Consider the following 27,828-nt stretch of genomic DNA (forward strand, 5'->3'; position numbering starts at 1 on the left):
AAAATTCTTTGATAATAGATGTGCCTGAAGCCGGTAAACGAAATCGGGTTCGAAAACATGCGCAAATACTACAAGACATCTATAATAATTAGAGCTACCTGAGCACCGCAGTAAACTCTCCTATCCAGTTACTGACCAACGGTGCCTGCTAGGACAACTAATAATTGTCTACTTACCTTACCTTACCTAATAATAATTAGATAAATCGCGTTTCATTAATAAAAAGGTCACATACTATCATTGATTAGTACTCAGTTACTTTACTGACTTTAGGAATGTGCAGCGTTCACAATTGTCTAGTATGTAATGTCAATATCTGGGAAGTGAATTCGATTACGCGGTGTGATTAACCTGTAGAATGAAGGTGCATAAGGTGTTATTTTCTGCTGGATGACGACGATTTTCTTAGTAGGAAAACAGTCTCCATACTGAAAAAAGAAAGAACAGAGAGTCAGACAAACACACGCACACTGCATAATGGAATGATGGTGATGATCTCTTCTACATTTCTAGTGCCGAGATGAAGAGTTGAGAGTATTCGAAATCAAGAATCTGTCACTCGTTTTTTTGTATTTTTTTTCGAATACACCCTTCAATGAATAGATGGAATAACATTCGAGGTAAAGCATGATCTAGAGGTAACCAATTATTGGTTGTGTGGTATGAATACATCTAGTAGGAGCTGTATAAAATTAGATTCTACTTTTTCGCACATAAATATGAGGGTGGGATGTATATGATGTGCACCTGAGCGCTACATTAAATGAACGTATGTTTCTAAATATATTCGTACGGTAGGAACGGACGGATTGTGAGGAAATAAGTTGACCTACCGGATGGGGCTGGGAAAACTGCCAATCGAGGGAGTATGTTTCTTTTGGATGGACAAATAAACCTTTCACCTTGGATTTTCTCCAGCTTTTATTTTTCTTATTAATAAATCAATAATAATTGTATTATTTATACTCATTAAAAATGTTATGTCAATAAATTTTCCCATCTTTTCTTTTTTTTTGTTACTAATACGACAGATTTTATAGGCTTACAATTTTTCACTTCATTAAAACATCTAAGAGCCAAATTGGGTTTGGTTGCTGGAAGAGCCTTTCACTTTTCCACTATCTTTTATTTGCAAAACACAAAATCAGAGAAAAAAGCGATCGTTTGTTTGCTTTCTTTCAATATTCTATCTTCGTTTACATTGTCGCGCTTCGGGAAAAAAGTTCTAAAAAGTGGTAGAACATTGTTTTGTTAGCAATTAACAAAAAGGAAAATCTCAAGTTACAACATTCAATCAATAATCATTGTTACAGTGAACGTACATGCTATTTTTATGTGTGTTTGTGTGTATGTAATTACGCTTCTTCTCCCTTAACGTTTCTGTAGTTCCTCACAAAACTTCCCCTTCGGCGTTTTTGATTAATGGATTAGTTGTAAACAAAACATTAGATTTACATTAGATAAGAACATTGTTTTATCTTGATATATTTTTCCTACCAACCGGTTTTCTCTTCATGGTTTTACTTTTCGCTTCGAAAAATTATAGTCGGTTTATACAATAGTAGAACTAAAGCTATACTTCTTTTACTTCAAAAGCACATAAAGAAAACAATTGTTATATATCGCGTCTCTTCCTTGTTTTCGGCATCATTGATAGTTTTGATTTTTCCACTTTTCACCTCCATATTCAAAATTACTTTAACGGTAATTTTTACTACATTTTTAACTTTTGTCCTTAAGGAACAAAAAAAACAGAAACAAATACAAATTCAAGAAGTGGTTCTTGCTCAATGCTTTTTGCGTACGATTTCTAATGAAACCTCGAACACTTCCAAATGCACGGAAAGAGAACGGTTGCAGAATGACGATGACATTAGAGAAAGAGTAACTCTAGTAGCTAGTTGCATTCACTTTGATTTGTGTGGTTTCGGTGTTTGAGTGTGCCATTTATAAGAGGCCAATCTGTAACAGAAAGAGAACAAACGACAAAGATCAATACATGAAACTTAGTCAAAGAGTAACATTTTCTTTTAGTCAGCATTGCTTGCTAGCCATGCGCTGAGGCCGTGAAACTCTGAACTATCTTAACATTATTTTTACTTTTATTTATTTTATTTTTTTTGGTCAGTGGGCTGACAAGCCTCGGTGAATATCGTGAAACAATTTACGGAAAAACGAACGAAGTCGCTACTGCCTGCCAAATAAACACCGGTTCTCAGAAAGGTAACAATATTTTCCAAATGTTTGCCTCAAAGAGTGTAATGTCGTGTCACCTAGTTTGTCTAGTTTGAGTCATCAATATCTGTACTAAACAAAATTCGAATTAAATCCGCTTATGTCTTATTCCTGTTAGCCGATTTCATATCCTAGCTCTGAATAAAACGCACAAACTATTTACAGGGAAACATCTTAAACAAAATTTTTAGTTTTGCTTTTTCAGACTTACACAATTTGCTTCGCTCACATGTTTTGGATGCAAAAATATGGTTGCTTTCGATGATGCTATAGGTATAATATGAACTATGGACTATATGAGAAAGCTATTATTTTACTACTAGGTGAATTACATGGTGATCTATGTATTCACACAACCAAACATCAAACTAACGGCTGAACGCAACACCAAATACAAGAGGCAAACACCTAGACTTTGTAAATCTTTATCTTTGAAGTGAGCTCCCATATTGATTTTCGAGAAATAGTTAAATCATTATTGAGTAAAACAATGTTTCAAAATGTTTTCGTAATCGAACTCCGAAATGATTTTTCATACCGCGATAATCAAAATCGGTTAAGTTTTCCTTCTAAAATATTAGTAAGGTAATACTCTTTATGTAACGGTCTCATTTTACACTACTGGAAATTACCAAGTGATAAGTAAAAATATAAAATGATTAATATCTCCGCCGTTCGTGAACGGATTTCGACAACCTTTGTATGAAAGTTATATGTCTAGAACATGTCGTGTTTTGACAAAATCACTCATATCTCAAAAATAAAAATAAAAAACATAACCTAAAACAAATGAATAAATTGTTGGGCCTTTCGTTTGAAACTAGTTTCGTCAAGATCGGTTCAGCCGTTGCTGAGATAATTACATGACATTAGTGCACATACATACATACATACCCGCACATACACACATACAGACATACAACACATACGGAGCAGGCGCGGCAAATCCGTTCGCCAGAGGTGGTTTGGTTAGGTCACCACCACCAGCAGCAGCTGAATTTATTTAGAAAGAGCGAGAAGCCAAAAGTAAGGACATTAAGGAGCTGGTCATCAGAATCCGAAAGGCGACACTGCCTGCCGTCAAGGAGTATGACATGACAACGCAGAGGGCGGTTGTAGCTGAGCGAGCATTGGCGTCGGATAAGGCTACGATCTTCCTAGGCCGTTCAAAACAGGGTAAGGAGATGATTTGATTGGAGAACACGCCAGTTCCAATGACTTCAAAGAGGGCAAGATCCTCGCCAGGAGACGAAAGACCAGGCGGGACATAGAGGCAGACGCTGTTGTTGCCGAAGGAAAGGACGCCACCCAACAGGGAGAAAGCTGGAGTACCGTTGAAGGTCGGAAGAAGAAACACGAGAAACAGCAAAAAAGGAGGAGCGAAAAGGGGAGCATTAGAAGAAAGGAAGCCGTGCTCGTCAAAGCCAATGACGTGACGACGCATACAGCGCTGCTCAAGAAGGTCAGAGATGACCCAGACCTGAAGGATTTGAGGGAAAACGAGGGAAGAGTTAGACATACCCAAACAGGTGAGATGCTCCTCAAGCTGAAGAATTCCCCGATTAGCAACTCGACCTTGCAGAAGACTATCACTAAATCAATGGGTGAAAAGGAAAAGTCTTAAACACGGAGATGGTAATTGCGTGCAAGCACCTAGATGAAATCACGGGGGAAGACGGGCCATCTTGCGAAAAACTACACGCAGAGGCCGAAGTGCTTGCTTTGCACTCCAGCGGACAGAAACGACCAACAGCCCTGCCAACAACAAGGCGACTGCAGCCCAACGGTAATGGAGATAAACCAGATAAATCTGAATCACAGTGACAACGCACTGCAACTGTTGTGGTAGTCTACGACAGAAACTATGTGCGATGTCGCTTTGATCGCAGAGTCGTTTAACGGTAACTGGGTGGCGGATAGATCGGGAACGGCTGTGATACAAGTTATGGGCTCATACGAAGGCTGCATGATCACCAAAATCAACGGCGTCTTCGTGTGCAGCTGTTAAGCTCCTCCAAGGTGGACAGTAGTGTAGTTCAGCCTAATGCTGGAACAGTCAACCGAGCAGTTGATCCGTCGGAAGCCGGCAGTCCTTGTCGATGACTTCAACGTTTGGGCTGTGGAGTGCGACAGTAGAGCAGCCAATACAAGAGGGTGTACGCTGCAGGAAGCTCTAGCGAAGTTAGACGTACGATTGTGCGATGAAGGTACTGTTAGCACATTTCGAAGAGACGTGAAGGAATCTGTTTTCGACGTCCCATTCTGTAGTCCTTCATTGACGGCGAACATCGATTGGAGAGTATGCGAAACGTACACGCATAGTGACCACCAGGCGATTCGCTACCGTATCGGTCAACGGAATCCTGCAGCAGTACGGACCTCTTCGTTGAGACACTTCGGCTGAACAGCGAGATCGAGAACGTGGATGTGTCTGACCGAACAAGGATTGTGGCGGCTTATGACGTCACAATGTACAGTGGGAAAAAATGAACCCAAAACGCGACTTTTTTTGAACAGGCTGACTAAAGTATACCAAAAAGTATTTTTTTATGTAGAATGGTCTCAAAAATCGATTGCAAGCATTTAGAACGACCGCACGAAACGCTATCATGCTCGTTTTGCCCCAAATACTTCTTGTGTTTAAGAATATTTCAGAAAATGACTGCATAACTTAGAAGACAACATAATGCGGTTGACCAAAAATAGCATTCCTTATGTAAAAAAGTGCTAGAAATCTATTGCACATAGCTAGAATGGCCGCACGAAACATTTTGACCCGTTTTACCCCAATTCTTCCCTTAAGTCAAGACTATAGTTAAGTATATGTCTTAATCTCGCAAAGAGGCTTAATGCGGTTGATCAAAAGTAGTATTTCTTATGAAGAAAAGTCCAGGGAATCGATTGCTGATAGTAACCATGACCTCCCGAAACGAGTAAACCCGTTTTACCCCAATTTTTCCCAAAACTTCAGTTTTCCATTAAACGTATTTTTGTATCGCGGAAAGAGGCTAAATGCGGTTGATCATTTCTTAAGTAAAAAAGTCCATGGAATCGATTTGAGAAAGATAGAATGACCGCAAGAAACGGATACAGACCCGTTTTACCCCAATTCTTCCCAAAATTCAAATTTGGTGTTAAACAAGGATCTACATAAGGCTGACAGCGGTTGATCAAAAGTAGTGTTTATTATATAAAAACGACCATAGAATCGATTTCAATTAGTTAGAATGACCGCACGAAACGATTGTATCCGTTTTACCCCAATTCTTCCCATAACTGCAATTTTCCGTTGAACATGGAAAGATCTCGGAAATAGGCTGACTGCGGTTCATCGAAAGTAGTGTTTATTATGTAGAAAAAACCACTTTCCAAAATGTAAGGCTATGTTCAACTACAAACCTGATTTATGGGAAGAATTGGGGTAAAACGGATTCGCATGTATTGTACGTTCATTCCATCCATTTACATTTGATTCATTGGATTATTTACATAAAAAGCAATACTTTTAATCAGTCGTCGTATTTAGTCGTATTTAATTACGAACTTGAGTCATACAAAGAATTGGGGTAAAACGGATCCACACGTATTGTGTGGTCATTCTAACTATTCGCATTTGATTCCTTTGACTATTTTACATAGGAAGTAATACTTTTGATCAGCCGTTATCTATCGTTTTCTAAGATGTAGAGCCAAGTTTAACTTGAGTTATACGAAGAATTGGGGTAAAACGGGCTCATATGTTTCGTGTGGTTATTTTGTCTATCAGCAATCGATTCCTTGGCTTTTTTACATAAGAAACACTAGTTTTGATCAGTTGGATGTAGTCTCTTTCTGGTCCGTAGGGCCAGGTTTAATTACAAACTTTAGTTATATGAAAAATTGGGGTAAAACGGATCCACACGTATTGTGTGGTTATTCTAACTATTTGCATTCGATTCCTTTGACTATTTTACATAGGAAGTAATACTTTTGATCAGCGGTAATCAATCGCTTTCGGAGATGTAGAGCCAAGTTTAACTACGAACTTGAGTTATACGAAGAATTGGGGTAAAACGGGCTAACATGTTTCACGTGGTTATTTTGCGCTCGGCAATAGATTCCTTGGCTTTTTACATAAGAAACACTAGTCTTGTTCAGCTGGGTGTAGCCGCTTCTGAAACGTAGAGCCAGGTTTAACTACGAAATTGAGTCATTGAAAGAATTGGGGTAAAACGGGTTCACGTGCTTAGTACGGTTATTTTGACTATCCGCAATCAATTGAATAGACGTTAGCATATAGAAAAATACAACTTGTGATCAACAGCATTCAGCCACAATTCAAGATGTAAGGCCATGTTTAATTGGAAATTTCAGTTATGGGAAGAATTAGGGTAAAACGGATTCACACGTTATGTGTGGTCCATCTAACTATTTGTATTCGATTGCTTGGACTATTGAACCACTTTTCAAAATGTAGAGCCAAGTTCAACTGCAAACTTTAGTTTTAGGAAGAATTGGGGTAAAACGCGTCCCACGTTTTGTGCAATCATTTTCACTAGGGACAATTGATTCCTTGGACTTTTTTACATAATAAATGCTTGCTTTGGTAAGACAGATTAGGTTTTTTTCCCGAGATATAAGGTCAACCTTGAAAATAAACTCAAACAAAAGGGAGATTTGGGGTAAAATGAGCTAGATAGCGTATCGACCGGGCATTCTAAATAGCTTCAATCGATTCCACAGACATTTTTACATAAACAACATACATTTTAGAAAACCTCACATAGCCTATTATTGAGCTAATAAGTAAAGTCGCGTTTTTGGTACTTTTTTCCCACTGTGCAATGCCGCAAGACCTGGAACCATACAACAAACGGCGGCCAGCTTACTGGCGGAACGATATGTTTAGTACGCTACGTGCTGCTTGTCTCAGAGCCAGAAGGCGGCCTCAAAGAGCAATATCGTAGAAGGAACCAACAAAGTAGCGCCATTGGCTAGAAATCGGGTTTCGAAATAAATTCCGCCGCCGGGGAACTCTCCAACGGTGTAGACTAGGTCCACCGCCGAGGACCAGTTGAGTAGTACGCGACGTAGTACCGGGTTTTGGGTCGTCTGGGCGCCAGTGAACCGGACGTCAGGCTTCACCGGAATCGCCGTACCGATCTCGTCACCCTACCGGGTAACTCGTGATTAGGCTAGATCCACCTCCGGGGATTAGACCGAGTAGACCGCGTTGTACAAGTATCAGTGGGTCGTTGGGACGTTAGTGAACCGGATGCTACGCTCCACCCGAAATCGCTGAAAGCACCTACTGGCTGGTCCGTTGACGCCGGCGGTAAAACATGATGATGAGTTATGCTATACAAACGACTATGCGGTAGACATTGATGCAAAGCCGAACTACTACTTAGCAGAAGGCAAAGGATTCTTCACATTTCTATTCGATCATGTCCATATGAGCCTGCCTAGTTTTCCGTTCTAAGCTTATAACTGATTCGCTCTAGAATATCTATCCGTCTTTCAATTTCTTTGCATTCGTTTCTTCTTTAATTTGCCAAAAATAGCCCGCAAAATCTATACAATAAATCTTTTTGTTTAACTGCTTTCTTGAAGCTTGTTGCTGAAGGCATCGATTTAACTGCAATCGGCAGACGATTCCACAGAGAAGCACCTTCTATCAGCACGCTTCTCCTAGTATTCGATGCATGCTGTGGAATTACGAAGGTTTTGGCTCGCTCCATTCTTCCTCGCTGCAGATGCTGTTGTAGATATTCGGGGAGCTGTCCGTGGTAGCCCTGCCACATGAAACAACAGACTCGCAGATGGAAGTATTGATGGAGGTTGCATCCCATAATTGTATTTCTGAGGATTTGCGTGGAGTCTCTGCATCGTAATCCGTGGACGAAACGGATGGCCGCTTTAACCCATTCATGCCCATGTTGTTTGTGGACAACAACGTTTTTCAACAGCTATAACTCTTGATTGAGGCAAGATTTGCTCACAAAAACAAGTAAGCCTAATAAATGTGACTATTGGCTTTCATTTGAGTACTAACAGTTATAAGGATCAGCTCTAGAGCTGAAGTTATTGCAATTAGTCTGATTCAACTCCGATGGAGCAGTGCTGCCAGGGACCGTTTACGTTTGCGACAGAAAACGGATTTTTCATATAACTTTGTTAGACTATCAGCACCGGGCGTGGGTATAAGCAATTTACTAACCGTCATCATAACACGACACCGCACCGGCAGTTGGTAAACAGGTTGGGAAATGAAAACATCGTTTCGGTTTACAGCGAGTCTCTATATTTGGTAACTTCTTCAAACCGACGCCAACGTTGCTATTCGCAGAAAGGAGGCAAAACAAAGGAAAATGTAAAAAATAGGATCTCGCGATAAATGTTATGCAGAAGTGTTCTGCGTGAATTTTGATTCGACTCGTGAAAGATTTTTATTTTAAATAAAATTATGGATTGAGCTCAATAAATAAAACTATCGGTTGTGAGACAATAAATTATTTGATTGAATTCATTAACATTAGTTTACAGAAATTAAACAATTATTGAAATTAAAAGTTTATTGTAACTTTAATGAAAATATACTTTCAAACCTCGATTTACACCAATTATTTTGTCGTTTGATACATTGAACAGTATTTGTTTGTACAGTCGTGATTCGCTGGTTGGGCCACAGCCTTGTCCAACTAACGAATTTGATTCGCTAGTTGGACCGACTGACAAATGTCAAAAACTCTCCAAAAGAGATGTTGGCATTGTAAATGCATCTGTTCTTATCTCTAAATATTGTCAGATTGATTGTCAAAGTAAATTTGGCACGAGATTTTGACGTTCAGATGCTTTTTAGTTGGACAATGGTCCAACTAGCGGAGGTCCAACTAAAAAGCGGTCCAGTTAAAAAGTGTCCAACCAGCGAATCACGACTGTATACTACCCAAGATCGCTTATTTGCCCCGTTTTCTATGGGATTTCCTATCTTCATGGGACTGACTTGCGATCATAGGCAGTATAGTGAAATGCCTGAACGTGAATGCACTTGGAATTCAATTCACTTAGTCTGTAAATAAAGGGAGGGCGGGAGTAGACGGGGTTGGGTGGTTGTACTTAACTTATAAAAATGATATTTTTAATACATTTTAACATTTCTAATATTGTTCTTAGAAACAGTAACACGAAATGTTAATTAACTTTATAATTTATTGTTGGACAATGAAATTGCTTGTTTCAAGACGTTTATTATAAATTTACTAGAAGTATTCCGCGTCGAACAATGTGGAAATGTCCTATAATTCTAGGATAGCCACTTTTGTTACTTCGTTGCAATAGTTTTTGACTTACTCCGACAATTTTATGCGAACTGTGGATACATGGATGAGGATTTGATGACCAATTTGGTAAGCAGCGAAATTTGGCACTACCCCGCAGGACCGTTGTTTGAAAGCAAGATTCCGTGTTATGTCATTTGCCATACTGATAAATTGGAATCAAATTTATAATTTTTGAGCAATAACTCATTATTTGATTCCATCTTTGGAATTACCGTATCGACGACAAAATGTTGAATTCAGTTAATATATATATATATATACATATATATATATATATATATATATATATATATATATATATATATATATATATATATATATATATATATATATATATATATATATATATATATATATATATATATATATATATATATATATATATATATATATATATATATATATATATATATATATATATATATATATATATATATATATATATATATATATATATATATATATATATATATATATATATATATATATATATATATATATATATATATATATATATATATATATATATATATATATATATATATATATATATATATATATATATATATATATATATATATATATATATATATATATATATATATATATATATATATATATATATATCTGTATTAACTTGCCACAAATTCGTGTGTACCAATTTGCACCAGGGTACGCACTTAATATTTATTTCTTGAAGTAGATGTAGTTGTAGTCGTATGTTATTGGTAAAGCATCGCGAAGCCTGGGCTTCATCTTCCGTACGGCTAAATCCTTCACAGACATTTATTGTCTCAAAAGCCTCTACTGCTCTTTAGTGCGCTCCACGCTGGAGTATTGTTCGTCAGTCTGGAACCCGAATTACATGAACAGCAGCGATCGAATTGAAGGCGTTCAACGAAAATTTATACGGTATGCTCTTCGACGCCTGCCTTGGCGCGATCCTTTTCGTCTACCAAGCTACGAGAGTCGGTGTCAACTCATCCAGCTCGATACCCTTCAGCGCCGTAGAGAAACTGCAAGAGCCTTATTCATCTCTGATCTTCTGTCAGGACGCATCGATTCTCCAGATTTATTAGAGCGAGTCAACATCCAAGCAAGGTCCAGAACGTTACGCGGAAACGTTCTTCTGAGAGTGCCGTTTCGACGAACTATTCAAACAGCTAATGCCGCTATCACGGGACTACAACGCCTCTTCAATCGTGTGTCGCACCTGTTCGACTTTCATTTGTCTCGGATAACTTTAAGAAAGCGATTCCTGCAGTTTTTTAAATGTAATTAATTTAAGTTTCCATCATTGGGGCCGAGTGCGGCCTGTTGATGCGTGCGATAAATAAATAAATAAATGTAGTTAGTATTTCAGCTCCAGCGATACAACCGATTGTAATTAGAATTAGTTGTGTTATTGGCGCCGAAGTACTACACAGTTAAGCTTTTTCGGGAAATCAGCCGGAATACGAATTACGAATACATATTAGAACCAACCAGAATTTCCGATTGAACTTTACTTTACCCATAGGTGCACCCAAGGTTCATATATCGATTACTGGAAGCCTATTGGCCGATAGTAGCGCCGGCTAGCGGCTACTTGTTGCCAAAGGCCTTGTTTATGTTATAAAGGCTCGCACAGAGTGAACCCAAATCTACCTATCGAACAGTCAGATGCCTACCTATCGTGCAAAGTAAACAAATATTCATCTTTCGGAGAACATGCAAGAAATGTATAAGTTAGTTAATATCATGGCGAAATACTTCAATCGTCGAAACAAGACACTGTATTCAGTTTATTATGCTTTTTTTGTAATAATGTAAAATAAATTACATGGAATAGTATCAAGAATAAAGTGCTATAAGCCACGAAACAGTGGGTTTTCAATTCACTCCATATTAATTTATTGTGTAACTCGGTTGAAGTCACTGAAAGTTACAGCAAAAATTATGGGTGCCAGAAACAAAGAAGATGGCATCATTTTAGGCAGCGTTGCGCATTCCTCTGTACGGGACTCTATAATACACTGAAAAACAAAAATATGCATAGTTAGCTTACTTTCTATTCCCGTTTCTTTTCTTCTGCTGTGATTTTTATGCATTTTCATGCATATACTTCTAGTAAGCATTCAATGAGTGGATAGACCGAATATGTCCAATGCATAAAATTTACTGCAGAAGAAACGAGAGGCAGATAGAAAAGTATGCTATCGATGCATAAATAAAATTCTGAGTGTACCACAGACACTAATTGTTGTTTGCTTAAAAATGATAGTTATATGTTTTACACATACAATCTGAATTGTATGTCATTTATTAATAGCAAAAGAAAAATTACTTTTGGTATGGGTCAAAATCCACATTGAGGGAAAATTCCGGAGATACTATTGTTGGTTCAGCGCAATTCACAGCTGTTACGAAAGAGTTGACGATACTCCTTTTGTTCCCGAGCACTAGATGTGTTTGGTGAATATTGTTTTGGAACTTCCTCTCAACGTGAATTTTGATAATTGTCTTTTAAGCACAAATCTCCGATCAACATGGGGAACGTGCTATTTGAACCAGTCGCTACTGATTCCTGATTCTAGTTCTAGGTTAGTTAGATGAGATATGATTACTATAACAACGTGCTCCGTGTATCAACCTAGGAAAACAACGCATTTTACGCAAGTTAATATTATTATTGAAGCCACACATAAAATACTATCACTTAATTATTTTTGTTTTACTGTATACTGTTCTGCCCAAGTTGTACAGTAATGTTTTCAAGTCGAATGGTTACAGTCCAGCGTACCAAGTATTCATGAAAAAGCCCACTAGTCTGCGATTCAAAATTGCCTTTGAATATACTTAAAACCCAGATATGTTTACCCGGCTATGCTGTCTACAATATGACCACAGCTGATGGACATTTGGGCTACAAAATTTATGTAAAAATCAGTGTAAACGTCTATTACCTGGGGTATGGCAGTATTCTCACATACATTAACGCGCAACTTTTCTCCCATCCGAATATATTTGACTGCAGCGTCTGAAGGACGTACGTCAGATGGCTTCCGTATAATTTGGTAAAACCCAACTTTCTCTGGCTTTTCAATATAGTATTAGCTCCTCTTCAAAGGCTTCGAAATACATAAAAACGAAAGCGTATTCGAAACTGATCGTTCGTATAAACTGTTTCTGCAAAACAATCGTTGAATGGTCGTAAAGGTTCCTTCTCCGCAAGTTTGTTTGTAATATCTAGCATGAGATCCTTTTCATTACACTCCTGATTCAGAGCGGTCGTAGTATGTGCTTTAGACAATAACTTCTGGGTAAACATTAGTTATTAGAATTCATTGTCCGTTCCAAACCCATAACATTTCTTAGAATTTTTATTACATAGAGAATTTTAGCGTATTTGAACAAAAAAATGCCTTATTCAATTCAATAATACAATTTTTATTGCTCCAAACGGCAAAATTGATGGCATGAACATTTTTTTCATTGAAACAATAATTAACTTTTAATCTCAATAAACATTTCCAGTTTGAATAATTTTACAATCATAGCAATAAAATATTTTTAGAAAAGAGAACGATGTTTGTTACTGAAATGGTTTTATTAAATTCAATAAATAAATGTATTTTCTTTCTAGCAATATTTTTTTACTGAATAAAGTCCATATCATTGAAAAAACGATTATTTTATTGCATGATAGCAAAAAAGTGTAACGTAACTATAATAACAACTACCGGTGTAAAAACAGATTATTATTTTGGCAACCTATTTACCAACGACCGGTGCGAAAACGGGTGTCTAAATAAAATATTATCGTTTAGCGTAATCAAAATACACACGCATTTGCTTACGCACCGGTGCTGATAGTCTTATGTAGCAATATTAGTAAACATGATAAAACTTATCAATTTAGACTATTTTTGGCTGCGTTTTCCACGCAGTTGGACTATTGTAAATACTCTAGGAGAATTGTAATGAGCATTGGAAGGTAAAAATTGAGCAGCTTCTAGCACTGCAAGGAAAGCACCTACCTTTGTGAAAAAAGGTTGTTCGAGTTTCTTGATCCCATCGTTTTCAAGAAAAAATAGTTATGAAACCCTACATGCACTAGAAAAAAGTTGGTCATGAAAGGGTTAAAATAGCGATGCAGCTGATTTTTTTGCGCAGTCGATATTCCAGGGTAAAAAATAACATCACCGTAGGTCCTTACCTACGGCATCACTACTGCTTGGATCAATTTTCTTCTCGTTTCCACAGCAAGAACTGGTGAGAAGCGTCGAAAAACACGCACAGTGTTGAAAATTTTTGTAGTGACGGCGTTTACTTGTTTTGTCCAGTTAAGTTTGGTTTAAAATTGTAGGCCAGGGTTAGTTACCGCTTCCGAAAGTTGAATCGCTTCGCCACAAAACACTATGTCCGAATTGGGAGATAGTTCTTCTCTACTGCCCACTGTTCAATCGCTAGGAGATCCCTGTTGATTGCCTGAATGAGTAGATGAATATCCTCAGTGCGACCAGTAGTGTAGATTTGCAGATCATCTGCGTAAAGCTGATATTGACATCGAAGGACAGCAGGGAGACTGTTCACGTAAAGGCTGAAAAGCAGGGAGCCGATGCACGAGCCTTGCGGGGTTCCGTCATGAAGAGTTAGTTCGCTGGAAAGATTGTCACCTATTTTCACCATCTGGCTCCGATCACTAAGGAAAGATTTTACTAGGTTGCATGCGCCTTCCGAAAACTTAAATTCACTGCGCAGCTTGGTATGAAGTACAGGATGTATCACCGAATTGAAAGCTAGTGAGAAATCCACCAAGATCATAACCGTACACATATGACCATCGAGCCCAGTTAGGATGTCATGTGTCACTTTGGCGAGGGCAGTGGTTGTACTATGTCAGCCAACATGGGCGGTTCTGAAGAGTTGAGGTGTTCGGTAATTTGAGCAAGGAGTATTTTTTCCAAAATTTTAGGCGTCGCTGGTAGTACACTAATTGGTCTGAAATATTTCGGCTCCGTTGGATGTGAGTTCTTGGGGATCGGATGTACAATAGCCTTCTTCCAGCTGTTGTGGAAAACTTGAGTAGCGATTTTATAAAAGAGCTCTACTAGCACTGGCAATAAGAAAGGAGAGAGCAGTTTCAGGAATGATATGGGAATTCCATCGCTGCCTACAGTGTTGGATTCTATTTCATGCATATGCCGATTAACTTCACTTGGGTCCACGTCACAAAAATGGAACTGTACGTTGTTAGGCTCGGCGGCTGAATTTGGATGGGTGGTGTTCTGTATGGTTTGTGTCGGTTGGGCTCTGTTGTTAACAAGTTGGCGATGTCCTTCGGCAAAAAACCTATTGAGTTCGCCGACGTTCAGATCACAGTTGATGTTGGTTTTGCTTTTATTGTGAATTCCCTCCCTACGAAGGTTGTTCCACAACTGCTGTGCGGGTAGATCAGGACGGAAGTACCGTTGTCCATATCTCCTTTTAGCCGACGAAATGAGGGTAGCTGCTCTGCTGCGTTTCTGTTGATAGTCGTTCCACTGTGGATCGCCCTTTAGCCTGTTGGGATTTCGAGCATAGAGTGCGTAGGCGAGATCTCTGGTTTTGATGGCTTACTCTACCTCGCTTGTGATCCACGGTGTGCGCTTATCTCGAACAGTTATAGTTATTTCCGGTGCATGACTGTCGAGGAGTGTTCGCAGTTCTGTGGTTAACATTTCAGTCTTTGCATCTACGTTACTACAGTGCTAAAAGTCCGTTCTGTCTCTACTGACGAAATCAGCCTGAAGCCGTATAGGATTGATGCGGCGTAGATTGCGTATTTTGACATTTTGTGGTTCAGGTTTGGGGACTCTCAGGTTCGAGATCAGATAGATCGCTTAGTGGTCGGAGATTATGCTGGCATAAGAAGTTCGACAGGTCGTGATTGTATCAGGGGCGTTTGTGATCATTAGATCTATGGTCGTTGCGCTGCGTTCAGTAGTTCGAGTTGCTGATGTGGGGAGCACTGCTTAGTCAAAAGCCTGATGGATTTAATTGAGAGCCGTCAAGTTTGAACTCTGCTGTGTTGCTGCCACATTGATGTTGAAATCACCGACGATAAACAGACGGTCAGTTGTGAAGTCTTGCAGGTCAAGCAGGCGTTCGTAGCATTGAGCAAATTGTTGATTGCTGGCTATTGGGTTGTAGAGCACAACTATGCAGATGCTCAGATCATTAAGTTTCGCCGTACTGCCAGATACTCAACACGATTGACGATAGGAAGGTTGGGATCAAATGCAGATTTCAGGATGGTCGTAGCTTTGATTCCTTTCCAAATATACAGTCCAACGCCTCCGCAGGTTTTTGCATCGCGTCCGCGTTTAGATGGAAGCGAGTGTCGGACAAAGTTGTATCTGGGAATGCGAATAGGTTCTACGGGAGATGATCCTTTCAATTTTGTTTCTGATAGTCCGAAGAAGTGATAAGTGGTCTGATCCAGTATGATTCTATGTGGCGTTCCAATCCTCGAACATTTAAGTGTCCAATGCGCAGTTTGTTTAGATAGTTGCTTGTCATATTAGGATAGTTACGTCAGCGGCATAGTGGCGGGATTGATTATTCAGAGGAGGCGAAACCCGAAGATTCGGCGTCGAAAAATACTGAAGAGTCGTTTCCAGCGGGTTCGGGTCCAACCAAAGCGAGAAGATGGTGTAGGTCTTTCACGGGGGTGTAGCGTATATGTCCAGGAAGTTTGATTGATACGTGATCATTTTCGACGTACACAGATATTTGGTGTTGGAGACAACTAAACTGGAGGGATGGCAACTCTGCCCTGCCATCCGCCACTCTCTGCGCTAGGCTCTCTAGTGACAATCTTGCTGTCACTCCGAGATGCCGCCATAAGCGGAAACCACTTATCAACGAGTCAGTCATCAGTCAGTCCGTTGAGCACATGCTCTTTATTTTAACCTTTCGTTATTAAAAGTATTTTATGTAGTCTGTACGCGAGTGTCTTTTATTTGATCAACAAGACTCCTGACCTGCCCGCGCACAGGGCTACAACAGTGGCGACGAGTATATTGGCGGATATTTGGTGAAATTTCGATTCACGAAAAGTAACCTCAAAATTCCGTCACCCCCGCGTAAAAAACGGAGAAGAAGCATGGAGAATGGTCAAATTCCACATGATAATGACCGGGAGCAGGTCCCACCAGCAGCAGATCCGCTAATCGTGCAGTTCATGCACCTGATGCAGCAACAGCAGCTTCAGCACCAGCAGCTAATGGCACAGTTTCTCCAGCGGCAGCAGCAAAACGACGAGCAGCAGCAAGCATTTTTCCGGAGTGCAGTTTCATCTATCCACGTACAAGTACCACCCAACCCAGAGCAAATTCTTGACTCTTTGGCAGGCAACGTGAAGGAATTTCGCTACGACGCTGACAATAGCGTCACGTTTGCGGCTTGGTACAGCAGGTATGAAGATTTGTTCGAGAAAGATGCCGCTCGTTTGGACGACGAAGCGAAAGTCAGGTTACTGCTGCGAAAGCTGGGCGCAGTTGAACATGAAAGGTATGTTTCCTTTATTCTACCGAAACTTCCGAAAGAACACACCTTTGCCCAATCAGTAGCGAAGCTGAAAAATTTATTTGGGTCGAAAGAGTCGGTAATAAGCAGGCGGTATAGAACGTTGCAAATCGCCAAGCACCCGACTGAAGACCATATTGCTTTCGCTTGCCGTGTTAATAAAGCCTGCGTTGAGTTTGAGCTGGGAAAGCTATCGGAAGAGCAGTTTAAATGCTTGACATACGTTTGCGGATTGAAAGCAGAAAGCGATGCAGAAACCCGTACACGGCTGCTTTCCAGGATTGAGGAAAACAATGGCGTCACGTTGGAGCAGCTAGCGGAAGAATGCCAGCGTCTTCTTAACCTCAAACATGACAATGCTATGATCGAGTCAGCCACATGTTTCGGTCAAGTGAATGTCATTAAGCAGCGATCTTCTGATAAACGGTTCAACAAACGGGATCAGCCATCTTCGAAGCCTGCTGCAAACGACACGAAGAAAAAACCTGATACACCGTGTTGGTTTTGCGGTGCATTTCACTACGTACGGGACTGTACCTTCAAAAACCACAAATGCTCTGAATGTAAGCAGTTTGGACATCGTGAAGGCTACTGCAACAGTTCAAAAAAGTCACAACGTTCATCGAGAAAGGGTAATCATTCGGTGGCAAGCAAAATGGTCGTCGTTAATGTGTGCAACGTGCAGAAGCGAAGGAGATTCGTTTCCGTTACCCTTGATGGAACACAGGTTCGTCTTCAGTTGGATACGGCTTCCGATATTACCGTCATCAGCCAGCAGATCTGGAAGAAAATTGGCAGCCCAAGGTTGTCACCAGCAACAGTAAAAGCCAAGGCAGCATCTGGAAACATTTTGCCACTTGATGGTAAATTTAACTGTGACATCACTATCGGCGAAAACACACGCACGCAGATAATTCGTGTCACCGAGAAACCACTACACCTGCTTGGATCTGATTTAGTCGATAGTTTTCATTTGTGGTCCATACCAATGGATACTTTTTGCTGCCAAGTTACTAGTACCCCGTCCACCAGTGGAACTCTCAAAGCTACTTACCCAAAAGTGTTCCGCGAAAAGCTCGGGTTGTGCAACCGGACCAAAGTTGAATTTGAGGTAAAAGAACAGTGCAAGCCTGTTTTTTGTGCCAAGCGTCCGGTGGCGTATGCAATGTACAGCGCAGTCGACCAGGAATTGGACAGGTTAGAAAAACTCAATATCATCACACTGGTCGACTATTCGGAATGGGCAGCGCCGATCGTCGTAGTGCGCAAAGCAAATGGCAACATCCGAATTTGCGGAGACTATTCAACAGGTCTAAACTCCGCTTTGCAGCCTCATCTGTATCCACTGCCACTCCCGGAAGACATCTTTGTCAAGCTGGCTAACTGCAAAATATTCAGCCAGATTGATCTTTCGGACGCTTTTCTACAGGTGGAAATCGACGAACAGTACCGTCATTTGCTGACAATTAACACACACCGTGGTCTTTACCACTACAACCGCCTTCCACCTGGTGTAAAGGTAGCACCTGGTGCTTTTCAGCAGCTCATCGATACCATGCTAGCCGGCCTTAAGGGCACTTCTGGTTATCTCGACGACGTCATCGTTGGCGGTGAAACACAAGAGGAGCACGACCGTAATTTGGAAGCAGTTCTTCAGCGGATTCAGGATTTTGGTTTTACCATCAGAGCCGAAAAGTGCAGCTTCAGTAAGCAACAGATACGCTATTTGGGCCATCTATTCGACCGACGTGGATTGCAACCTGATCCAGTAAAAGTTGAGGCAATAGCCAAGCTACCTCCTCCCACTGACATTTCAGGTGTTCGCTCTTTCCTTGGGGCGATCAATTATTACGGCAAGTTTGTGCCCAACATGCGACAGTTGCGCTATCCGATCGACAACTTGCTGAAGTCGGAGACAAAGTTCGTCTGGAATTCGGAGTGCCAGCAAGCGTTCGAGCGATTCAAGCAGATTCTCTCCTCGGGACTTCTGCTGACACACTACGATCCGAAGCAGGAGATTATAGTATCGGCTGACGCATCATCCGTTGGCCTCGGAGCAACCATCAGTCACAAATTCCCCGATGGGTCCATCAAGGTTGTTCAGCATGCTTCCAGAGCGCTCACGAAAGCGGAACAAAACTACAGCCAGCCCGATCGCGAAGGTTTAGCAATCATCTTTGCAGTCACCAAGTTCCACAAAATGATTTTCGGTAGGAAATTCCGCCTACAAACCGACCACGCTCCTCTGCTTCGAATTTTTGGTTCTAAGAAGGGTATACCGATGTATACGGCAAACCTGTTACAACGTTTCGCCCTCAATCTGCTATTGTACGATTTTGACATTGAATACGTGCCAACCGACAAATTTGGCAACGCTGACGTGTTGTCTCGTCTAATCAACCAACACGTTAAGCCAGAGGAGGATTACGTCATTGCGAGCATTATCCTCGAAGAAGATGTAAGGTCAGTAGCCGCAGATACCGTTAATATGTTACCTCTCAGTTTCAGAGTCGTAGCACAGAGTACCCAAGCTGATCCACTGCTTCGCAAAGTCTTCCGGTACATACAAGACGGTTGGCCTTCATCAAAAACCGTCGATCCGGAGCTTAAGCGGTTTCACTCCAGGCAGGAGTCACTTACTGTGGTTGATGGGTGTATTCTGTTTGCTGAACGACTCGTCATTCCATCGCAGTATCGAAAACGATGCTTGGACCAGCTTCATCGTGGACATCCGGGCATGCAGCGGATGAAAGCAATCGCCAGAAGCTACGTCTACTGGCCCTCCATAGATGATGATATAATTGGTTATGTAAAGGCGTGTCAGCATTGCGCATCCGTTTCCAGGTCCCCTCCTTGCGCTGCTCCTGTACCGTGGCCGAAAACATCCGGCCCATGGCAGCGTGTTCACGTAGATTTTGCCGGTCCCATCGAAGGCGAATATTACCTCATTGCAGTGGATTCGTACTCCAAGTGGCCAGAGATTGTGCAAACCAGAAGAATCACCTCTACAGCTACAATCAGCATCCTGTGTGGCCTTTTTGCTCGACTTGGTATGCCAGTGACTCTAGTGTCCGACAACGGTACCCAATTTACGAGCGTGGAATTTGCTGAGTTTTGCGCAATCAACGGTATCGAGCACATCACGACACCCCCCTTTCATCCACAATCCAACGGCCAAGCTGAGCGTTTTGTAGACACTTTCAAAAGGGCCGTCAAGAAAATCCGAGAGGGTAGAGGATCAATTACTGATGCGTTGGATACCTTCTTGCTCGCTTATAGAAGCACACCTAACCGTTCGGCTCCTGAAGGCAAATCTCCATCTGAACTTTTGTTTGGTCGCAAGATCCGAACCTGTCTCGAACTACTTCGGCCGCCCCCTGCGACTGAACCGAAGCCAATCGAGAAGCAGCACAGCCAGTTGAGATTTTTCAGTCGGAATGATCCAGTATTTGCCAAAGTATATGCAAGAAACAGTTGGAAATGGTCTCCAGGTGTGATCGTCGAAAGAATTGGTGACGTGATGTACAACATCTGGGTGGAGGACCGCCGAATGCTACGTTCGCATATTAATCAACTCCGTAGTCGAACTGTAACCGGATCAACCACCAACACAGTAGGACAGCAAACCAGATATGCTCAGTTACCTTTGGATATTCTGTTGGACTTGTGGAAGCTGCCGAACTTACCAACTGATACAACATCACAGTCATCATCGACGCTGCAGCCAACCACCTCACAATGTGCATCGTCGACACCTCGTTGTGATCAGCCGCCTGAATCGGTGGTTAGTCCATCACTTTCTCCACTGTCTTCGTCATCACATGCAACATCTTCCGAATTTGAGTCAGCAGTTGAAGCAGATCCGGTGGCAGCACTACCACGCCGATCTTCGAGAGTTCGAAGAGCGCCGCAGTGGTTTGACCCGTTCCACCTTTATTAAGAGGGGAGATGTTGGAGACAACTAAACTGGAGGGATGGCAACTCTGCCCTGCCATCCGCCACTCTCTGCGCTAGGCTCTCTAGTGACAGTCTTGCTGTCACTCCGAGATGCCGTCATAAGCGGAAACCACTTATCAACGAGTCAGTCATCAGTCAGTCCGTTGAGCACATGCTCTTTATTTTAACCTTTCGTTATTAAAAGTATTTTATGTAGTCTGTACGCGAGTGTCTTTTATTTGATCAACAAGACTCCTGACCTGCCCGCGCACAGGGCTACAACATTTGGTGTTTAATTTTCAGTCGAAGCGCGAGGTTCCGGATCCTGAAGGCTTGAATGAACAGGACTTCGTTCACTGTGTAGCGGTACTCTAATGAAAAACTGGGCTTCAGTGTACAAAGAGTCGCTGCTTTATGTTTTTCGAAGTAAGTCGAAGACCACTATGATGGCAGGAGTAAGCGGTCGATCCGTCCACTTTGATTTTCTACCGTCGAGGCGAAAGCATTTTGTTATTTCTACATCGTATCAGGAGCATCGAGGAAATTGAGAAAGTTCGGCACGAGTTCCCATACATTCTCCGCTTGGTGAAAAGGAACTTTGTTAATTGAAATACGAAATCCGTTTACGGTCTGTGAACAGATGTTTGTCAGCTTAGATCCGGATTGGATGGTTTCGATTTTTTCCTCAATTTGTGTTAGAGCCTGCAAGTTGCGATGCGCGCTTTTCGTCTTGTTGTTTAGCTTCGCTGAGTTTGTTCTGGAGACGATCGATAGATTTCTTGTGTTGGGATCTGAGCGTGTCCAACTCTATCTGCAGCTTTTGAACAAGAGATGTCAACTCCCAAATCTGTGCGTCTGTTTTGGATGTCCGCAGATTGCTTCCACATCAGGCACCCTTTAACGGCGCACTTCTCGCGGAAGAACCAGAAGTGTTCTGCCTTTGCTAGAAGTAAGGCTCCGATCCGAACGCAGGTTGCGTGAAACCATTCGCTGCAGTTATCACAGCACACCCATCGAATTGCTGATTTCTTTTTCCCCGTTTTACATCTTCTCGTTGGTGGATTTTCTTGTCCACAGGCAGAACAAATGTCCTTGGCCATGTTATGATAAAGTTACTATGCCCGACGTATTCCAAAAATTTTACAGTTCGGCTAGCGCTTTGCCTGTATCCGAAAAGAGGTTATGTGTAACAATTGAAGAAAAACGTTAGAACTTCGCGACCGACCGGAAACTTTGCTCAAAAATTTGAAAAAAGCGGGCGCGGACGATTTTCTTATCGAGAAGGTACGAAAACTAGGTGGAACCGACGGTTTTCCACCGGAAAAGTGCCCGAAAACCGGAGCGAAAAAAATACACGCGACTTTTAGCTGCAGTGCTGCCAGGTTTTTTTTATTGAAATACTAAGCACGTTCAAAGATCGCCGATTGTGTTACTCTAAATTATTGAGACATATTACTATAAACATAAAATCAAAAATTTATGGAATAATTTCTTTCTCTGATCAATATCCTCACTGCTCCAAAGAACTGCATAACCTAAAAAACTACAATGGTAAAGAAAATGATAAATTCGAGGGAAGAGCGTTTCTTTCTCTTAAGATACCTCTAAGTCACTCATGAAGACGTCTGCTAAAAGAGGTGAAAGTTTGAATGAATAAGTTCTGGTTAACACAAGACTTTGCCAGAGAAAGGCAAGCTTCAGCCTGGTAGGGCGGTGCGTGATTCCGTTCAAGATGTCATTGAAGACTATCTAAGACGTCAACCACTGGGACCGTTTGGGAATAGTGCAGCCACATCAAACGACACCATAATTTCCCCTCGTCTTGCCTCAAACTACTTCAGTTGCTTCGCCAAGTCTTGAAGAATCTTTCGGGTTAGGGACGCGGCATCTCCGTTCGAATTTTTCTTTCCACAACGAACGGGCGACTTTTTGACCGACAACGTTTGCCTTCCCTATCGTCACGTTGAGGAGATCTACGAGAGTACGTCCCGAACTTTCAGTTCGTGAATCATATTACAAACATCGGTGTTTGACCGTTGCTCCTCATGTTTACTGGTGGTTCCATTCGAAAGACATTGCTCGAGATCATGACGTAAGACTGAATTACACGAGCAAGGAACTGCAAAATTTAGTCCCTTGTTAGGCAAATTCAAGCAGGTCAGTTTGTGATGGTAATGTGGACGAAAGATTTATCACAAACTAATCAATGATCTGCGGGTAGCACTTTGCTTTGTTTAGGGCTTGTGCATGGGCAAGCGATAGCAATATTTCCGGTGCTTTTATTTCGTCTTTCGGATAATTTCTTAGGTTTGTACTAGATGCGACAAGCCAAATGTTCGGTATTGGACCTTTTCTTTCGCACCGTGTGCGAAATTGAAATACTAAAAGTAATATTCTCTTCTTTGTAATCAGTTGGCCATAAAGGCGAAAGCACTTTGAGCACTTGTGTTTTAGGGCTGAGCCAGGTCTATACTCACAAAAACGCCTCCTACAGTAGTAGGGGAATGCGAATGAGCATAGACGCTTAGCTATGCAGAGTGGCGAACAACAAAGAAACCCTATACACGAGACAGGAGATTGGTGCAGGCCAAACAATCCGCCCAAAAAGCAACACGTTACGAATAATCAAGATGAAAGTACTGATCGGAATAATCGGTAAAGCCGAAGAAAGACCATGATTGGAAATTTGGAACATGGAACTGCATATCGGCTGGCTTCCCCGGATTCAACCGAATCCTGCGCGACGAGCTGCAAACTCGTAATTTCAAAGTCGTAGCATTGCAGAAACATTGCGTGGCGGGATATAAGGTGTGGACCAGTGGACATCGAGCGGCTAAATTCTACCACATGAGTTGGGAATCAGGTTCATAATGCGGATAAAAGGCCGTTTCATCAACTACATTTTTGCCGAGGAATGGTAGTCCTAAGAACTAAGAACTAAGAACCAAGTCGACTGCCGTCTAATCAACGGAAAATTCTTCTCCGACATCACAAATGTTCGAACCTACCGCAGTACACACATAGATTCGGACCACTTTCTGGTAGCGGGCTGCATACGCTCAAAACTGACGACGGTGTACGACATTCGTTGAGAACGGATACCGATGCCCAACATCGAGCAGCTATGAGAAGATCGTGTTGCTAAGGAATCCGCGCAGCAGCTAGAAACAGTGCTACCAACGGATACCTGGAGCAACATACGAATTACCATAGGTAGCACTACCAAGGCCGTACTAGGTGCAAGAGCTCCGAATCGAAGAAATGACTGGTTTGACGGCGAGAGCCAGCAGTTTATTGAGGAGAACAATGCAACAAGAGCGAGCATGCTCTTGTGACATTGTTCTTCGAGGTGCGATACAGAAAGCGCGGAATTGATAAAACTCGGTATTCCGACAAAAAAGCACATACATGAAAATTGGGATACCAGCGACGGAGCAGCTGTACCGCGATAGTGTCACACGGAATGACACTAATGGCAATCTTCTCACGAACGAGTGCGAGGTGATTGATAAGTGGAAGCAGTTCTAATGCGTACATCTAAATGGCAAAGCAGTAGACGAGAGTAGCGCAAAACTTCCAGCACCGGATCTACCTGAAAGTCAGGAGGAGATCAAACAGTTGAGGAATAATAAAGTCATGTAAGTAGCTCAAAAATGTCGGATGTGATTTAGCAGAGGGGGGGATTAGTCTCGCCCGAGTCGTTTACCAATAGTCGCAGCCACTTGTAAGCATGTACTCCGCTTCAGTAAGAAGGAGGCACGCACGTCGGCTTCTTGCTTGCTTTCTGTAGTCGAGTTTACCAGACCAGTCTGCGTCAGAGAAGCCCTCTAGTTGAAGGTTGCTGCCGACACCCAAGCGCAGTTCGTGATCTTTGAGGCAACGAGGCACCTGCTTACCCCCTTTTCAAAAACAAATACGTAGTCCTGCGTTGAAATTTTGCTTGAAGATCGCGGAAAATGAACACCAAGAAAAAATAAAAATCATGCGTTTAACGGTTGAAAAATAATAATATCGTGAAAGATAGCACAAATCAAGCCATACTCATTTCTGGAAACATTCTATGCTCAGTTGTCTTAACAGTCTATGCACTTTGAACTTCCCTAAATATTTTGTTTTGTGCCATAGCAACAACAGTCTATGCACTACAATGCCACGGAAACAGGGCTAATTATTCCGCCGAAAAATTGCAAAACCACCTCCTCGATCACGCTTGAGCAACCCAACTATGCAACGTTACATATTCAACGAACTCGCTTCGGGACCTCTCAACAATTACTGTGTTCATGCAAACACCAAACCCAACCAATGCAATGTGAGAGAAAGTGGCGCAATGCATGCCGCGTATAGTGATTTATCATTTGTTAAGTACTTAACTGGCGATTAGATAACGCGCCGAATAAATGAAATTCTATTCCGCGAATACTAATCGGCGAAGGTCTAACCACACCGCGATAGTGCATAACTGTTTGTATTTAATTTATATGATTAGTTTTCTCATTAGAAAGAAAAAAAAGTTTACCTGCTCAATTGATCAGCCTCGTTTCCGGTTCCTGTGTCTCTCCCTCTGTGTTTTCGTTAAAGTTGCTTGACGGCATCCAGCTTCGATATTCGATTTAAACCTCCTACTGCTTCCATGACATTATTCGACACTTTTCTGCTTAAACCTTTTCTTCTCTGCCAAAAAATACTAACAACCATTTGCTGCACAATAGCAGTTACAATGTTTCGCTCAACGGCGGTTACTTTTTTTTTATATGTAAAATGCAAGAAAACGTCGCTTTCAATACCACAACGAGAGAGAACAAGGACAAAGGAGGGATTCTAATGCTCGATGGTTGTGTTTTGGTTTTTGCTGGGGACAATGGCACCCGGCCTACTAATGTACTTTTGTTCTTAGCGTTGTTTTTTGCAAATGTGGTTGTGGGGTTGGTGGTAGGGACATTTGGAACCGGGAGGACATGCTTACAGAATTGAACATTTACGTTTGTTTTTCACCGGTATGATGGGACAGAGGACGGCTCGAATCGCTTCGTCGAACACGGTTTTGAGACCCTTCTGGGTGAGCGCCGAGCATTCCAAATATTTGACCGCACCGATCTCTTTGGCCATGGCTAAACCCTGCGGATAGGTGATGGGCGATAGCTTTTTGTCACGCAGCTTGTCCACGGTGTTTTTGTCGTCCCGCAAATCAAGCTTCGTTCCGACCAGAATTATCGGAATGTTCGGACAGTGATGGCGTACTTCCGGATACCATTTGGCCCGCACGTTCTCAAAGGATGCCGGATTAACCAGCGAGAAGCATATAAGAAATACGTCCGTCTGGGGATAGGACAGTGGCCGCAGCCGATCGTAATCTTCTTGTCCAGCCGTATCCCACAGGCCTAGGTTGATAGGTTTTCCATCGACCATCACATTGGCGGAGTAATTATCGAATACGGTCGGAATATATTCACCGGGGAATGCATTGGTGGTGTAGCTGATCAAGAGACAGGTTTTACCGACCGCACCATCACCGACTACGACACACTTGATGGCCTGCATGTTTGCTGCTCAATTTTCCTGCGACAACACCCAGAACCAATTGACTGAATCTGAAACAACAACGAGAACAAAACTGAGCGAAGTGCGTTACAGTGTACCAATTCTCAATGCTAGCCCCAACTCAGTGGGAGGGCGAATTTCAACTCGCAATTTACAAAATAAATTTCTTTATAAAAAATCGGAACAGCAACCCCTAGCCGGAATGCAGCCTCGGTTATATGCAATGAAATTTGTTCATGATTTTATCGCTCTTTTGTTGATGATGATGAATCATCAATCGAAGCGAAACTTTTCTCCGTAGGGGCTGCTGCTCCCAACATTTTTTCGCCTTTTTGCACTTGTCACTAGCGATGAGAAAAAATACAGATTTTCAACTTACCCGAATATTCCGCTTCCAGTAAGTTGCACTCGCTAACAAACAGTAAATTTACTTCCCACGGCAATTACTCCCTCGCGATGGATAAAATTGGAGGATAAAACCTTGAGAAAAATTATATGCGATGATCAAACTCGCTTATAATAAACCACCAATGTAATCTTCAATCTCCACTGCTGCTGAAAGTCTGCGATGTGACATCAATCGAATCCACACACGCATGGAAGAGGGGCCCGCACACAAATGCAAACAGTATTGGCGAAAAAGGCTATGGTTTGACATTCCAAGTGACAGCGAAATTATTTTTTTTTGTTATGAATTTCAGAGGGGAAAGAATCTCAAAAGGGGATTTGTTCAAAAGTAAGAAAATAGTTAACGAAAGCGAAAAAATCCTACAAAAAATCAGTTTTATTGCACAGCTCCCACCAAAGTGAACTGCACAGTATGAAAGTGTGATGAATTAAAAGTGCAACTCCTTCGACCTGACCAGAGTGTATGTAAGGAGAGTGAAGACAACTGTCATGATTATCCGTCAGTGATATTCCAAACGAACAAACGACCTGTCAAAATACATGAATTTGACTCGTTTGGAATGACACTGACAAATAATAAATTGTTCCAATTTTGACAGTGTCGTCACTCCTTACCCCATAGAAAATTTGACAGCTGCGAAATTGTACACTCGACCGGCGAAATCGGGGGTCTTCGAGATCGACCTATTAATTTGCCGACTAAATCGGATTACGTCGGATGTATTTGCGAATTAACATATTAATCGGCAGATATAATCTGTGTAAATCTGGTGCTCGATTTAATCGACTGAGACATCGGTTGGGAACAGCCCCCTGGCAACCCTATCCCAGCATA

At 41.7% G+C, this 27,828-nt stretch overlaps 1 protein-coding gene across 2 annotated transcripts; it reads right to left on the reverse strand.

Moving 5' to 3' along the window:
* Positions 1-235: 235 nt before the first annotated feature.
* LOC131688549 (ras-related protein Rac1-like) lies at positions 236-27,186 on the reverse strand. 2 transcript variants are annotated; one of them, XM_058972862.1, is made up of 3 exons: positions 26,965-27,186; positions 26,027-26,635; positions 236-428 (listed from the first exon to the last, which is right to left on the reverse strand). In XM_058972862.1, exons 2-3 carry the CDS (start codon positions 26,583-26,585, stop codon positions 406-408), a joined length of 582 nt encoding a protein of 193 aa, XP_058828845.1. In that variant the 5' UTR covers positions 26,586-26,635; positions 26,965-27,186; the 3' UTR covers positions 236-405. The 2 variants fall into 2 exon arrangements, 1 of the variants encoding a protein (XP_058828845.1); XR_009305251.1 differs by lacking the exon at positions 236-428 and adding an exon at positions 897-1,962 and having other exon boundaries at positions 25,564-26,635; positions 26,965-27,185.
* Positions 27,187-27,828: the final 642 nt, after the last annotated feature.

The sequence above is a fragment of the Topomyia yanbarensis genome, chromosome 3, assembly GCF_030247195.1.
Source record: "Topomyia yanbarensis strain Yona2022 chromosome 3, ASM3024719v1, whole genome shotgun sequence".
NCBI lineage: Eukaryota > Metazoa > Arthropoda > Insecta > Diptera > Culicidae > Topomyia > Topomyia yanbarensis.

Excerpts from the sequence above, each read along its gene's own strand:
- LOC131688549 (XM_058972862.1), bottom strand. The coding sequence starts at position 26,585 with ATGCAGGCCATCAAGTGTGTCGTAGTCGGTGATGGTGCGGTCGGTAAA. Across the intron at positions 429-26,026 it reads CATACCGGTGAAAAACAAAC|TATGGAGACTGTTTTCCTAC; the intron begins GTAAATGTTCAA and ends TTCTTTTTTCAG.